We start from the raw sequence: 16,866 nt of genomic DNA, 5'->3' as shown, positions 1-16,866 counted from the left end.
TAACAGCATGTGATAGCAGGAACCCGTCGTTAATAACTAGGCTTCATCATTAATAAGGGTGGACTGTAACTGAATATGTAAAATAGAAACAGGAGTGATTTCATTTTTGATGTCTATGTTGTGTTTTGTCATGAACCTGTCTGTCTGTAACACAGTCGTATATTGTTTTATTATATTGTCTAATGTTGTTTGTCAGTGACTCAATGTTGTCTTGTTAAGTTGTTTGAGGACAAGTCTCTCTTGAGAATGATACCCAGTGTCTCAATGAGTTTACCTGTAGAAATAAAGGTTAAATAATAAAAAAATAAAAATTATCTCCTCTGTTTATGTAGGATCAACTGAGAATAATCAGTTTTTAGTGTAGTCTGTTTTCTTCATCTTCCTTTGTTTTATCAATTTTATTTCCCACTAAGGTCCACATCTGTTATTATTATTAGCATTAGCTTTTTTAATTATTGTTTTCCAGACTCTGTTTCAGGTTAATCTGCCTTCTAATTTAGCCGCTAGCCGTTAGCAGAGAAGCTAACTTCCTGGTTTGTGTTTCTTTTTGAGTTTTTGCTGCTTTAGAGACATTTCTGAGGCCACAGAGGGACAATTTAAATAAGGTATTTAATTTATCAATAATCACCTTTATTGCCCACTACAGTCCAGATCTTAAAGCATTCTGAGGTATTGTTTTCCAGACTCTGTTTTAGGTTGATTTGATTTGAGTTCTAACTCAGCTGCTAGCTGTTAGCATAGCCTTAGCGGCTACAAGAGAAGCGAATTTCCTAGTTTATGTTTCTTGTTCAGTTTTTGTTGCTTGAGAGACATTTCTGTAACCACAGAGTGATTTAATTCATCAATAATCACTTTAATTGCCCACTGTGGTCCAGATCTTAAAGTTTTATTAATTATTGTTTTCCAGATTCTGTTTATCTGCCGTCTAACTTAGCTGCTAGCCGTTAGCGGTGGTTTTGTGTCTTGTTTTTCTCATTTTGTGTCCCATTTTTGTGATTTTGTGTCTCGTTTTTGTTGTTTTGTGTGTCACTTTTGTCGTTTTATGTGTCGTTTTTGTCGTTTTGTGTCTCGTTTTTCTCATTTTGTGTCTCATTTTTGTGGTTTTGTATCTCATTTTTGTGGTTTTGTGTCTCGTTTTTGGGGGTTTTTTGTCTCATTTTTTTCTCATTTTGTGTCTCGTTTTTCTCATTTTGTCTCATTTTTCTCATTTTGTGTCTTGTTTTGGTCATTTTGTGTCTCGTTTTTGTAGTTTTGTGTCTCATTTTTGTGGTTTTGTCTTGTTTTTGTGGTTTTGTGTCTCATTTTTCTTATTTTGTGTCTTATTTTTGCTTTTTTGTCTCATTTTTGTGGTTTTGTGTCCCGTTTTTGTCCTGTCTTGTGTTGTGGAGAGCTGAAAGTTGTAACAGCTGCTCTTTCAGTCTTTTGTCCATCTAGTTGATTTCCTTGTATTTAACCAGTGATTGTGATTCTAAACAGTTTTGTAATTACGTGAAAAGGTTCTCAAGCTGGACTGAGTTAACTCCAGTGTTTCTCATGGTTTGAATGCCTGTCAGGTGATTCATCAGCAGGAAGTTTTTCCTTCACACTGTTGTTGTTTGGTCATTAAAGAGTCGTGCATGTCTTTACGGCAGCTTCACCTCGACAATAAGGTCAGAACAAACCTCTGCTTTGTCCTCAGTGGTCTGCTCAAAGGTCATTTAAGCTGTCAGAACTTTTGTGTTTTTACTTTGCTTTTCTCATCTTTGGAGAGATGAGTCATTGTGAGGAGATGGTGCAGTTACTGAAACCTTCCTCTGGGTTCTGTATCATTCATCGGTGGAGGTGTTTAGTCTCTGAGAACAAATAGTGTGCCGTCATTACGCCATTTGTGGTTTACCCCGAGTGTTTTCTGTTTTTGCTATCACTGAGCGGAAGGGTTGAACTTCTGTGCAGCATCTGCAGCTGCAACTTACAGCGAAGCTTCAGCTTCACAGACTTTTACATGCGATGTGACAGCAGTGTGCATCTGAAAACTTTTTGGTGTAATAGAAGAACAGTATAATTTAGTTTGACCTACTTTGATGACTGAAGCGTATTTTTAGATGTGAGGAAAACCACAAATTGAAAAGTGGCCGCATTCGCTGCTTTTAACAATTTTTACTGTTGGCTTTCACTCAGTCAAATCAAAATCTGCATTGTTAGGCACCTTGGATGCTTTGAAATAAGTTATTATAGCTGGAAATTAACCCTAATCTATCACATCAGGTATTTTGTGGTTGCTTTTTCCTAATAATTTAGACATAGTTTGACACTTTCTACCATTTTGGCTTCAGCTGACAATAAAGTTATTTAAAAGTTCCACATTTATTAGCTAAAAATGTAAATATTGATGTGTAATTTAAACAGCTTATGGGTGTCTTGTGTTATTCTCCGATTTTTTTAACAAACTACTGATTACAAACAAAAGCATCACAGGCCTCTGTTGATTATCTTCTATCTTGCATGCGCCTCTTTTCTAGCCTTATCAGAGATGCACATCTGTAGCTGCACATTTGCTCAGAATGAAATTACGAAGGTCAAGCAAGGCAGATGTGGTTTCACACGCTGTTTGAAAGTCAACAGTTCTGTTTGCATTTTAGAATCCTTGCTCAGAGCTACAATTAAGCTTTGTTTAGGCTTTTGAAAGCAGAAATGAAGCAACGTCTGGGCTGTTGTACTGTGTTTAGTGTGACACTCAGTGGATTCCCAAGCCTTAGTCTCAAACATGGATAGACTGATATTGTGGCCGATATTTGACATTTTTCTGATTATCGACATCTGTATTTTAATTGACGATTACTGATGAATTGAATGTGTTACTTGAGATGTGATGCAGCCTCATATCTGAAACCAGGAAATTAGCTTCTCTCACAGTGGCTACAGCTACGCTAACGGCTAGCGACTGGCAGCTGAGTCAGAATGCAGCCACAGATTAACCTGAAACAGAGTCTAGAAAACAATAATAAAAAATAAAGCTTTAAGTTGTGGACCTTAGTGGACAATAAAACTGTAAAAACAGAGAAACAATAAGAAAACAAAGAACAGCAGACATAACCGCAGGAGACAAACTGATTAATCTCAGTCAATATCTTCCAAATATCTGTATTTTTATTGACCGATTATTGATCAGTTACATCCGCTAGCCTCCTCTCTCTGTCTGTCATCATTCTGTGGTCTCAAAAATGTCTCTCAATTAGCAAAAACTCAACAAGAAACTCAAGCCAGGAGATTAGCTCCTTACAGTGGCTTAAGCTATGCTAACGTTTGCAGGCAGCTCTAGATTAAACAGAAACAGAGTCTGGAAAACAGTAATTAGTAATGATTTAAGATCTGGACCTTAGTGAGCAATCAAACTGATAAAACGGAGAAATATTAATAAAACCAAGAAGAACAGCAGACGAAACCGCAGGAGACAAACTGATTAATCTCAGTCAATATCTTCCAAATATCTGTATTTTTACTGACCGATTATTGATAAATTAAATGCGGTACTTGAGGTGTGATGCCGCCTCTGTCTGTCGTCACTCTTTGCTCTCAGAAATGTTTCTCAAGCAGCAAAAACTCAACAAGAAAGACAAGCTGTCGCCACAAAACAGGTAATTAGCCTCTCTTACAGTGGCTAATGCCATGCTAATGGATAGCGGCTAAGCTAAGAAGCGGCCATGGATTAATCTGAAACAGTAAAACAATAATTAGTAATGCTTTAAGATCTTGACCGTAGCGGGGAAATAAAAGCAACAAAAAGGAGAAATATTAAGAAATTCTAAAAGAGCAGCAGGACACAAACTAATGAATCTCAGTCAATCCAAATAAACAGAGAAGATAATTTAATCCCTCATATTTCTATTTTACATTTCAGTCACCCTCATTAATGAAGGAGTCTAGTTATGAATCACAGCTTCGCTGCTGTCACATGCTTTTAAAACATTGCATTGAATGCAGGGCTGCAACTACCGATTATTTTAGTAATTGAGTATTCTATCGATTATTCTGGCGATAAATCAAGTAATCTGATTCCGCACTAGGCATGCGTGTTACAGCATCAAAAGCGGAAGTGAGCGCTGTAAATTACACAACTACTGAGCATCCTTGGCTGAATACTGCGCTCTCTGCTGCTGGTATGGACTCAATGCAGCTGGATCTCAACGTCTTTCTAAGACCCGCCCCCACTCTACTTACCATTGGCTAGTGATATTAGTTTGGTTGAGAGCAAAAGCTGCGTTCTCCTCATTCTATTAGTAGATTGGCAATGTAGTCCTATCTTCTTTTTTTTCCGAGCCAAACGCCGGCGCTGCACGCTGGAATTCCGTCACAGTGCCTGAATACTTACAGAAAACATACAGTGAAGTTACGTGTCCACTAGATGCGTTTTTCCTGCATGTAAACGCGTCGCATCTGGAAATCACACGCATGGTGGGCGGTCACTAGTGGACCACTAGAGGTCACATGACAGACACAAACCTTCTCTTTTATTTCAAAAACACTTCAGGGAAAAGGATTTCTGAAAGTATTTAAGGTGAGAAATAATCTGTGCAGCAGCTGAATCTGTCCTGGTTTTAGTTCACTGATGGCTAGTTTAGACGACCGTTTAGACCGTGGACTGGTTGGTCACTCCTGCAGTAAACAATAGAAAAGCTGTGCTGGTTAAAATAGAAGCGTCCCGTCAAATTTAAGGACCCGGTTTGTATCAAATGAAGTCTAGGTCCGGCCTCGGACCATGGTACACCATTTTGTGACCTGGGGTCTAGCATGCAGTTGCTTAAACAAAGCCTCGATTCAGAGGAATTTGCCTCGAGGAATTTACGTAATGGAATTACTCGAATAACTTGAGGAACCGTTTCAGTCCTAATTGAATGCGAATCGATGCCAAAAATCGGTTATCGGCCTTTCTTGATGACCAACAATCAGCGCTGTTATCGGCCTTAGCCCACGTTATTTGATCCCTGATCTCAGACGTTGCCCCATTATGAGGGTATAAACGTGGAAATGACTTTAACCGATTAACTTTTCTGTGCTCTTCAGGTGGTGCGTGGTGAGAGTGAATCAGTGGCTGCGGCATGCTGAGGCCACTCCCCCTGGCTCAGGATGAGTGTCAGAGATGGCGCTGCCACCATGGCAACGAACGCAGGTGGAGGAGGAGGGGGGGGCGGGCCAGCTAGCCCCAACGACCACGACGGCCGCTCGTACCTGCTGCAGATTTACCCTCGGCTTCCCGCCCATCCCTCCACCTGCTGCAGCCTCAGGTGAGTCTGTCACAGTTTTACACCTGGAGGACGTAAAATTAGCATCAACAGTTCAGGACAAGAGGAACTTTATTGATATGTCACCAGGGAAATTTACATGATACAGCAGCAAAATGCAGAAAGAAGCAGCACAAGAATAACAAAAAGTACATTAATGCTAAAAATAAAGCTGTAATTTAGGTGTAAAAGGCAGGATGACTACATTTGGATATGTTTAGCTGGTATGTTGGTGAAGAGATGACTCATAGTACTTATTTATTAGACCACAGTGCCTATTTTCTGCCTATTTATTTGCAGTTCTTGGTGAAACAATACTGCATTTTCCTCTTTTTAATTTTTTTTATTTAACCAGGAGCAATCCCGTTGAGATTAAGAACCTCTGAAGGTTGTAACGGATGCTGGTTTGCTGATTCCAAACTCTCTCATTGTATTAATTCTTAACAGAGATGAGGTCACAATTCTTTTGTTTCAGATCTTTAGTAATAATTTAATTTGGATTATCACTTGACTTTACATTAACAGCTTATTCTTCGGGTTAGGACGAGGGATAGGACTATCTAGAGTGAATTTTGACATTTTTACAGTTAAATTATATTTTTAAACATATTGATTGCATGTATTGAAATATTACAGCTTTTTCTTGTGTTGAAGACGACTGTCTTCACATCATCTTGCAATTCTCTTCTTTTTGGCAACATTTAGTTTGGATGATCTATAGATTTTTACATATACAGCCTATGCACAAAGTAATGGTGACGGAATAAATGTTTGTGGAGTGTAAATTTTGAAATTTTTAGTATCAAAACGTCACATTTTGAAACATAATTTGTTGCATTTATTAAATTATTGTAAGACGTTTTCATGTGTTTCTGAAGATGCTGCAATTTATTATGACGTATATCAAAGTAAACTCTGAAGAAATTTTGAGTGTGCCAGTGCAGCTTTTGCCGGTTAACATGTCCTGCTATTATTTTACATAAGGTAGAATTTATTATTATTAATATTTTTTTTAAGTACATTTTATTTTGAAAAGCCAGCCTGTTTCACAAACCCTGTAAATGATCAAAGCTGAAATCCTCATGTGGACCCATGTAACAAAAACAATAATAATAATAATAATAATATAAGTGCAAGATAGTCTTCTAAATCAAGGGTGTCCAACATGAGGCCTGCGGGCCAAAAGCGGTCCTCCAGAGGGTCCAATCCGGCCCTCAAAGTGTAAAAATTCCAGAGAAGACATTAACTGCAGATTGTAAATTAGTAAAACTTTAAATTTAAAATAATTTCTAGACCGTGACAAGTTGTTTTGATCATAAATTAAAATACTAGATTGTTCATTGTTCTTTTGTTATCCTGTGTCTAATTTTTGTAACATTGTGTCTTGTTTTTGTTGTTTTTTGTCTGACTTTTGTGGTTTTGTGTGTTGCTTTATTCAATGTTTTGTATCGTTTTTGTCGTCTTGTTTTTTTTATTGTCTCGGTTGTGTTGTTAGTCCACTTTTTTGTTGTATTGTTTCTCGCTTTTGACATTATTGGTCTTGTTTGTGTCATTTGTGTAACTTTTTTGTCTCCTTTATTTCATTTGTACATTTTTTTGGTCACTTCGTAGCTTTTTTTTGTCTGTTTTTTTTGCTTTATTTTGTGTCTTTTGTCTAATTTTTTGGTGTTTTGTGTCTTTTTGTCTGACTTTTGTCATTTTGATCAGAAAATAAAATACTATATCAGTTTCAGATACCTGAGTAAATGTTTTGTGCCTTTGTTGACACTCTGTAATCTGGAAGCTGTAATGTGGAAATGATAAACTGAGGCTGAACGTTGCTGAAATTGAACTTATTTTTCTGAAGAAATGTCAGGTTGTTCCTGATGTTTTGTAAAAAGATAATCCCTTAAATGTGAACATTTTCAGAATGTACTTTTTTGCACTAAAGCAAAGGATAAATATGGAATTGTTGCTATTTACAGGTTATTATGCTGTGGTTTTACTGGTCCGGCCCACTGGAGATCAGACTGGGCTGAATGCGGAACCTGAACTAAAATGAGTTTGACACCCCTGATCTAAATAGTGGAACTGATAATAATTTCCCTCTTTTCTCTGCCCATCAGGGTGCAGAAGGATGCAACAGCTGCCTCGGTGATCTCGGACGCCGCCTCGGCTCTGGGGCTGGACCCCGGCCGCCTGTATGTGCTGGCGGAGGTGAAGGAGTGCGGCGGAGAGGAGTGGGTGCTGGAGGCTGGAGACCTCCCAGTGCAGAGGTTTCTGCTGTGGCCTCGGAAAGCCCAGGAGGAACACCCTCAGAGCCTCGGCTTTTACTTCCTACTACAGGTACAGCTCACTAGACCACTGAGCGACTGTTGGACTGCTGCATTCCACTTCCTTCTGCTCTTTCTTCCTCTTTGTTGTCATTTTTGGTGTGAAACAAAAACATACAGTCGACTGCAGGCAATAAGTTGAAAGATAATGATGAAAAACTTAAAACGGGCATGTAGAGGGTTATTTCCCACCATTATCAGGGCTGGTAGCACCGGTGCGACCAACTTTCTCATTTGATCGCACCTCCCGCCTCATCTCAGGCAAAACACTTCGCTTGCTGAATATTTTCTTATCAGTAAACACTACCTGAAACGCCCCACATTTCAGGCTGCGGTAGTTGTTTTAAACAGTCTTAAACTAGGGTGTTCTGATGTTAGATTTGTCCCAGATTTATGTTGTTTTGTTCTACATGCAGTCTATTCTATGAGCAGAAAAAACAACACATGTAGTATACTGTTCAGAAGTTTGGGGACACTTAGGAATGTCCTTATTTTTGAAAGAAAAGCAATTTTTTTCAATGAAAATAGGATTTAATGAATGATAAATCCAGTGTAGACAAGTTAATGTGGTAAATGACTATTGTAGCTGTAAACAGCTGATTTTTAATGGAATATCTCCATAGGGGTACAGAGGAACATTTCCAGCAACCATCACTCCTGTGTTCTAATGCTACATTGTGTTAGCTAATGGTGCTGAAAGGCTCATTGATGATTAGAAAACCCTTGTGCAGTTATGTTAGCACATGGATAAAAGTGGGAGTTTTCATGGAAAACATGAAATTGTCTGGGTGACCCCAGACTTTTGAACAGTAGTGTATATTTTTAGTGTATTTTTACTATATTTTTGCTATATTTTTCTATAATTTCATTGTATTTTTTTCTTTATTTTTACTATAATTTTTTTACTGTATTTTTATTTATTTTTGCTAATTTTACAGTATTTTTATTATGTTTTTACTATATTTTTACAGTATTTTTACAATGATTTTTACTGTATTTTTACGATGTTTTACGAGATTTTTAGTATATCTTTACTATATTTTTTCTATATTTTTACTGTATTTTATTACACTACCGTCAAAAGTTTGGGGTCACTTAGAAATGTCCTTATTTTTGAAAGAAAAGCAGTATTTTTCAATGAAGATGCTAAATTGTGTTAGCTAATGGTGTTGAAAGGCTCATTGATGATTAGAAAACCCTTGTGCAGTTATGTTAGCACATGGAGAAAAGTGGGAGTTTTCATGGAAAACATGGAATTGTCTGTGTGACCCCAAACTTTCAAACAGTAGTGTAGGTGTGCACCACATTCTACGAAAAGATTGCATTGTTAAGCATAAATAATGCAGTACACCAATGTTACAACAGTACTACTTTCCACCACTGTGGTTTATGCAGTAGCTGCCGTTGCCGGTTAGAGCGACACCAGTACAGCTTTATGATCATCATGACCTTGCACCAATGCGACCAGTTGAAATTTGAACTCACACAATCCCAAAAAAAGGTCGTACGTGTGACCGTTTTGGTTGCAGTCTGGAGCCCTGCTTATACACGGATCAGGTATAACATTATGACCACCTGACTAATATTATGTTGGTTCCTTTTATGTTGCTCAAACTCCTCTGACCCAGTGGGGCATGGAGTCAGGACCTCTGGGGATGTCCTGTGGGTCCTGTGGATTGCAGTGTGGGACCTACCTAGATCGGGCTGATCCCGGCACATCCTACTGATGCTCAGTATGTTTTAGATCTGAGGAGTGAGGAACCCAGGTGAACACCTTCGCTCTGTCGTGTTCCCTGGGCCACTTCTGGGCAGTTATTGTGGTGTGTCGGGGTGGATTGTCCTGCTGAGGGTGGCAACTGGCATCGAGGGGTGGAGGGTTGTTGACCTGCAGTGTTTAGGTGGGTGGTCCATGTCAAACATTCACATGAATGTCAGAACTCAAGGTTTCCCAGCAGAACGTTGCATTATAACAAGATAATCAATGTTTTTCACTTCACCTGTCAGTGGTCATGATGATGTGGCTGATCGGTGTGTGTAGCAGCATCAGCAACGGTTAGCTAATGTACGTTTCTCTTGCCTTTTACTTGATCCAGGAGAGGAATCGTGATGGCTCCATCCATTATGTCCACCTCCCAGCGTTGTCCAAGGAACAGGAGGCTCTGCGGCTGGCTGAGAGGGGCTTCCTTCCGCCTCCCCAGGACGACTTCGCGGACCTCTGCAACCTCCCCGTCCTCAATGAGGACAGCATATTAAACAACCTGCGCACACGCTTTTACAAGAAAAAGATCTACACCTATGCAGGCAGCATCCTCATCGCCATCAACCCCTTCAAGTTCCTGCCCATCTACAACCCCAAGTACGTCAAGATGTACGAGAACCACCAGCTGGGCAAACTGGAGCCTCACATTTTTGCCATCGCGGACGTGGCCTACTACGCTATGCTCAGGAAGAAGGTCAACCAGTGTATCGTCATCTCTGGGGAGAGCGGCTCGGGGAAAACCCAGAGCACCAACTTTCTGATCCACTGTCTGACGGCGCTCAGCCAGAAGGGATACGCCAGCGGGGTGGAGAGGACCATCCTGGGTGCCGGACCAGTTCTGGAGGTAAGATGCTAACATGTTTGACAGCTGGGTTGAAAAATTTTTACTGCATCTTCTCCACCAGACCTTCTATCTGTTAAATAGAGGTGAGGAGGTATAAAAATCAATATCTGTTTTATATGAGGACGCAACAACACAAATAACTGAAGACGAGCAGAGTTCATGAAACAGTCGAGTCCTAAATTAGCAGTTTATTTCCTGCACTGGCTTCCGTCAGGTGCGAAATGTTTTGCTCTTCTGATGAAGTCACATCACAGCAGTGACAGCGTTTCCTCCAGAGTGACTCACGATGTTGCTATGGCATGCAAAAGAACAGGCACAGCAGAAAATACGACATGCAACGAACTATTTTTGGAAATTATTTTATGAGGTAATGGGTGGAACCAGACTGATAACGATTTCTAGGGAGTGAAAACGATCGAATATTCAGATACAGTGCCGTGAAAAAGTATTTGTCCCCTTTTCAAAATCTTATTTTTTGCATATTTTTCCCGCTTTTAATGTTTAAGATCATCAAACAAATGTAAATATCAGACAAAGATAATCACAGTAAACACAAAATGCAGGAAAAAACACTATTCAAAGCTACCTGGCCCTGTATGAAAAAGTAATTGCCCCCTAAACCTAATAACTGGTTGGGCCGCCGTGTTTTCTATCACTGGCATTGAGTCTTTCACATCTCTGGAGATATTCTGGTCCACTCTTCTTTGCAGGATTGTTTTAATTCAGCAACACTGGAGGGTTTTCCAGCATGAACAGCCTTTTCTAAGTTCCTGCCAGCATTTCAGTCAGATTCAAGTCCAGACTCTGACTCGGCCAGTCCAAAACCTTCATGTAGTTTTTTTTTTAAGCCATTCAGAAGTCGATTTGCTGGAGTGTTTTGGATCGTTGTTCTGCTGCAGAACCCAAGTGAGCTTCAGCTTGAGGTCACGAACTGATGGCTGAACGTTCTCCTTCAGGATTTTCTGGTAGAGAGCAGAATTCATGGTTCCATCAATCAAAGCAAGTCATCTGCAGGTCTTTTAAGACATTAAATCATTGTTTAAAAACTGCATTTTGTGTTTACTTTGGTTATCTTTGCCTAATATTTAAATCAGTTTGATGGTCTTAAACATTTAAGTGGGGGAAATATTCAAAAAAATAACAATTCCAAAAGGGGACAAATACTTTTTCGTGGCACTGTTTCTACTTACAGTTAGAGTTATACTGAAAATGAACACCTTGCTCTACTCCGCACCAGTATCTGCTGCATGTGCTGCATACATTCCTGAAAGGATTGTAAACAATAGATTTGGAGCTGATTACATACATGCATTACTAACATTCCCCTAACATGTCTTTTTCTGCATTAAACTCAGTTGAAAAAAATCTAGTCTGCACATCATGTACAGCATATATATGTATGTATTTGAATAAGTGAATAGTTCTAAATGGTGATTCATTCAGCTGAAGTGTCTGAGCGCATACTGTACAGAGAAAATGTATTTCCAGGCTGCTGCGTGGGCCGAGCTAACGAGACACATGGTGTTCTCCGTGCAGCATAAAAGACTTTAACATAAAGACTGTGGTCTGCTCGGAAAGAAGAAATGAAAAAAGAGGAGGGGAAGTTCCTCTGTTTCCCTTTGCTGTGGAAATCCAGACAAGATAAAAATGTTTATTGGGTGTTTTTTTTGTGAATGTCCACTTTTAGGCAAAAACTGATGTTTCTGAGTTACAGTGCAGCATCTAACCCTGGTCTGTCTGTGTCGCTTACAGCTTTCTGGATTTAGTTTTTCACTTAAAAACATTTTATTTAGAGCCGCTGACCTTGTTGCTGTTTCAGTCAGGTGACCGAGCTCCTCTTCCTGCTTTCTACTCTCTGAGAAATTAGATGCTTATGCTGACTCGCTCTGTGCAACAGCTGACAACAACAAAAAAAACTACAACTGAACCCGACTGAGCAGCTGTCTTTATGATACACAGGAAACACCAGAATACACATCTTTTCTCATTCATGCATTCATAGTCAAGGTGCACATTTTGTTAGTTTGTCAGTTTGTTAATTTGAAATTGAATAACTCTGTGCTATCAGGCTTCTAGGAAAAAATGCTGTAAGAGGTCTTATCATTGGGTTAATGCTTCTTTCTGTGACGCCACTGAGGGTATTTTTATACCGCAAGGTCAGGCTAAATTCAGGAAATATGCTGCTGCGCTGTTTCAGATCCTCATGAATGGGTTCACTTGGACCCAGAACTGAGTTCCGTTTAACATTTTGACTGAATTCTGAGAACTTTATGTTTTTTCATACCTGGGAAATTCTCTTAACTTGATTTTAAAAAAGCAAGCGTCTTAACTGGAAAGCCACAAATAGGGTTGAATATCTCCAGAAATATAACAGCCGGAGTAATGAAATTTGGTGAGAGCGCACACATATTTGTTTCCAGCACATCTAAATGATTGAGTGGCTAATTTTTGTAATTATTGGAACTTGAAAATGGAAAAAAGTGCAGAACTTTCCAACGTAGGTGGCATTGTGGCCCCATAACCTTCCTGTAAGTGTGTGTGTTGTGTGTGTGTATATATATATGTATATATATATATATATATATATATATATATATATATATATATATATATATATATATATATATATATATATATATACACATATATATATATATACACACACATATATATATATATATATATATATATATATATATATATATATATATATATATATATATATGTATATGTATATAAATCTGTAAAATTTATCTAAAATCAGTAGAATTTAATGTGTGGCAAGTCTGGCAAGACAAGGTTCCATTTTTTGCTATTTTGACAAAACATTGATGTAGAGCACAAAAACTAGATCATATAGGCGGCTATATATTGTCATTATATGAGCAAAAATAAAGTTTAAATGCAGATGTTCCCAACCGTTTTGGCTTCCAGGTGAAGAAATGCTAATATTTTGAATTATTGACTCTTGAAAATGGAAAAGAAGTCCAAAAATGACAAACAAGGGTGGCATTGGGTCCCAGAAAGTTCCTGTAAGTGTAAAGATATGGATGTTTCCATATTTCCTGCTGAAAACACAGTCTTTGTTCGACATTTCACCAACTTCTGAGGCTCTAGCATCAGTAGAATTTGATATGTGGCAAATATAACAAGACAAGGTTCCAGTTGGTAAAATTTTTTTGCTATTTTGTTAAAATGTTGATGCAGAGCACAAAAACTAGTGCATATAGGTGTCTATATATTATCATTATATGGGAAAAAAACAGTTTAAATGCAGATGTTCCCAACCATTTTGGCTTCCAGGTGAAGAAATGATAACATTGTTAATTATTGACTCTTGAAAATGGAGAAAAGTGTGAAAAATCTGTGGCATTGGGACCCCAGAAACATCCTATAAGTGTTTATTTATATATATATATACATATATACATATATATATATATATATATATATATACATATATATCGTCCTATAAATACAGTCTTTGGTCGACATTTCACCAACTTTTGAGGCTAGAGCATCAGTACAATTTGATATGTGGCAACTATAGCAAGACAAGCTTCTTGTTCTTTGCTGTTTTGCCAAAACAGCAATGTGGATTCATTGGCAGGAGCATAAAAACTGGTTTGCATATATGTCTATAGATTGTTATTATCTGTGCATATACACAAGTTGCTTCCATGTTATCTTCATGTTGACGTTTAACAATATATGAAGGTTATTTTACTTTACCAAATGGTCCCATACATGTACTTGAAATGATCGCTCAACAGAGAAACCGATGACAATCGAACACTACAAACTCTCTGTGTTTGCTGACAAAACGGTTCCATACAAATATGTGCAGAGAAGCAGACATCTGTTAGCTTTTACATTGTTTTAACAGAATCGTTTGCGTCGTGAAGGGCGAGTTGCTGCTCAGCTTTTGCTTTTTGCTGGAGTTTTATCTCTGAGCGACGTGGCAGAGCACAGAGTTAACTTAATTTTGTTTATTTTTCATCCCTGTAATGAGAAACGGGGTCTCCTGCACTTTCACATATGGAAGAATTTACCTCTGGTCAGACCTCAAGCAGCGTTGTTATTGTGAAGTCGTTTACGGTTCTGCTCTCATTCCCTCGTAGAAGCAGTAGTCCGCTGTGAGTGTTACGTTGTGTATTCTGTGGTGTAAAACTTAATTACTGCAAGTTTAGGGTGATTCCTTCTGCTCCTGCACTGTTATCAGAAACCATGGATCTCTAAAATGGTGTTTGTGAAATTTTTTGTACTTTCCGTGGTAATTTTTCAAAGGAATTTCCTGTTTCGCTCATTGAAATTTGAGTCCGTTTGAACAACAATATCGCAGGAACTGTTAAAGATAAAAACCTGGGATTTTTGCTGTTATTTCTCATCATGTGGTTGATTCAGAATTGGAAATATTTGACAAGTAGTCTCTAAGAAATTGAAGCTATCATGAAAAGTCCCATCTTTGAGCACATATTAACCAAAAAAACTTATAATGCAGGAGTCAGCTAGAGATAATTTCTGAACCACATGCAGTTAGATGTCATAATAATATAAAACAAACATGTAGGGTACCTTTTTGTGAGAAATGCTTGGTCACAAAAATGGAAAAAATTTATTTACGTGAAACTTTGTTAGCATGTATGACAAGTTGTACCACAAAAACAACAAAAGAAGCACTCAGAGAGTGCAGTCCTCCTCCAAGGCTGCTCAGTCCTCCCCCAAGGCCGCTCAGTCCTCCTCCAAGGCTGCTCAGTCATATCATTTCCGATGGCTGAAATCTTGAAAAAAGAAATCACAGCACCATAGAATGTGTCCGTTCAATATAGATTTACCCACAAACAAAATGACCTTGCGCTGAGCACAGGCGCGTGTTCTGCATGTGTACGTTATGTACGGATACCGAATCAGGTGACCTAAATATGTAGCAGACAGTGGGAACTGATAGGACTCAGAAACACCCCCACAATTTAATCTGTTGTTCCTTGTATCATTTCTGATGGATAAGTCCTGATAAGTCCACAGCGGTGGATTTGTAGTAGGATCACAATCATGTGATCATCAGCAGGCAGCTGACGTAGTGTTCACTTGTTGTCATGGTTACAGTGATGCCATGCCGTTATCTGGCAATGATACAGAAATCTTTAACAAAAATGTGGATATAGACTATAAGCCGCATCACTGCCAAAATCTAATCACTTGGTCCTTGTGTCATTTCTGACCTTCCCTGAAATTTTGATCCAAATCTGTTGGTCCATTTTTGATTAATGTTGCTAACAGACAGACAGACAGACAAACCAACACCGATAGTCACATAACTCCGCTACGTTCCTTGGCGGAGTAAAAATCTGCTGTAACAGAGTTCTAGAGTTTCACAGTGGTTCTGCAAATATAACTAAGATGTTTTTATTTTTTAAACATGGACATACTTTTAATTTTTAGGCTTTTATCTATGAAATAGTGGCAACTAAACATATTCTCAAACTTCATTGCGCGAACAAACATGCTAAAATTGGGTCAACGTACAATTTTAGAAAGAAATCCATCACTGAAAGCATTTGATATATTACATATTTCACACATGCTTGATGACTGAACAAAAAATTTTCTAAAAATGCGATTATTTCAGACCTTTTAACTCACTCACAACTTGTATTTTCAACACTGTTCTGTAATAAAAATCAATTCCAACGTTGATAGTTTGAAGTTTATCATAGTGGTTAAATACTTGCAGCAACTTGCAAAAGACATGAAGTCTTATAATAATTCAATACATGCACTAAATTATGTTGATTATGAATACTATTTGGATGCATCTGTATTTCCTACTAAAAATGCTGCATTTCATCAACATTTAACAAACTTTTGAGGCCTCTAACATCAGTAGAATTTGATGTGTGGCAAATATGACAAGACAAGGTTCCATTTTTTTCCTATTTTGACAAAATGTTGATGTGGAGCACAAAAACTAGTATGTATAGACGTCTATATATTGTCATTATGTGAGCAAAAATAGAGTTGAAATGCAGATGTTCCCAACCATTTTGGCTTCCAGGTGAAGAAATTATAATATTTTTGATTAATTGCACAATTTTAGAAAGAAATCTATGACTGAAATATATGATATATCAAAAAATTCACAAATGCTTGATAGCCAAGCAAAGCATTTTCTAAAAATGTGATTATTTCAGACCTTTTAACTCACTCACAACTTGTATTTTCAACACTGTTCTGTAATAAAAATCAATTCCAATGTTGATAGTTTGAAGTTTATCATAGCGGTTAAATACTTGCAGCAACTTCCAAAAGTTATGAAGAAGTCTTATAATAATTCAATACAAACAGTAAATTCTGTTAAAAATATGATGTATTTATCTGTAGAAATGTAATGAGTGACCTTTATGTTGTGCATAAGCTGAATATGTAAAGACAGCAGATTATTGAAGCTAATTTGGAGACGATAACGGTAAGAGAAATCAGCTTTTTATTACAACTTTAAGAATAAAACTCAGCATCGCTCCTCAAAGAACCACAAAGAAAGAGGCAGAACATGGTGGTTCCAGTGGTCTAATAATTATTCCTAAAGCTGTATGTTTGTGAAGCCCTTTATCGCCTCTCGATCACCTGAAGACCGTGTAGATAAACACCTGAAATCCCTCCACTTGGTTTCAGCCCGACGGCCTTACTCGGCCT

The 16,866-nt window shown here is 38.1% G+C and overlaps 1 protein-coding gene across 11 annotated transcripts in view; it reads left to right on the top strand.

Annotated features, from left to right (window-relative positions):
- LOC111581103 (unconventional myosin-IXb) overlaps positions 1 to 16,866 on the top strand; it is a 130,434-nt gene that overhangs the window by 42,222 nt on the left and 71,346 nt on the right. For all 11 annotated transcript variants that reach the window (XR_008604000.1, XR_008603999.1, XM_055017471.1 and 8 more), the window contains exons 2-4: positions 5,041 to 5,261; positions 7,364 to 7,583; positions 9,664 to 10,173. Coding sequence is in view for 9 of the 11 variants with exons in the window: in XM_055017471.1 (XP_054873446.1) it covers positions 5,104 to 5,261; positions 7,364 to 7,583; positions 9,664 to 10,173 (888 nt within the window). In the remaining 2 variants the exon portion in view is untranslated. The remainder of the gene's footprint in view (positions 1 to 5,040; positions 5,262 to 7,363; positions 7,584 to 9,663; positions 10,174 to 16,866) is intronic.

The sequence above is a fragment of the Amphiprion ocellaris genome, chromosome 2 (genome assembly GCF_022539595.1).
Source record: "Amphiprion ocellaris isolate individual 3 ecotype Okinawa chromosome 2, ASM2253959v1, whole genome shotgun sequence".
Taxonomy (NCBI): domain Eukaryota; kingdom Metazoa; phylum Chordata; class Actinopteri; family Pomacentridae; genus Amphiprion; species Amphiprion ocellaris.
The sequence above is the reverse complement of the archived record's forward strand: the minus strand, read 5'-3'. Positions and strand labels throughout refer to the sequence as shown.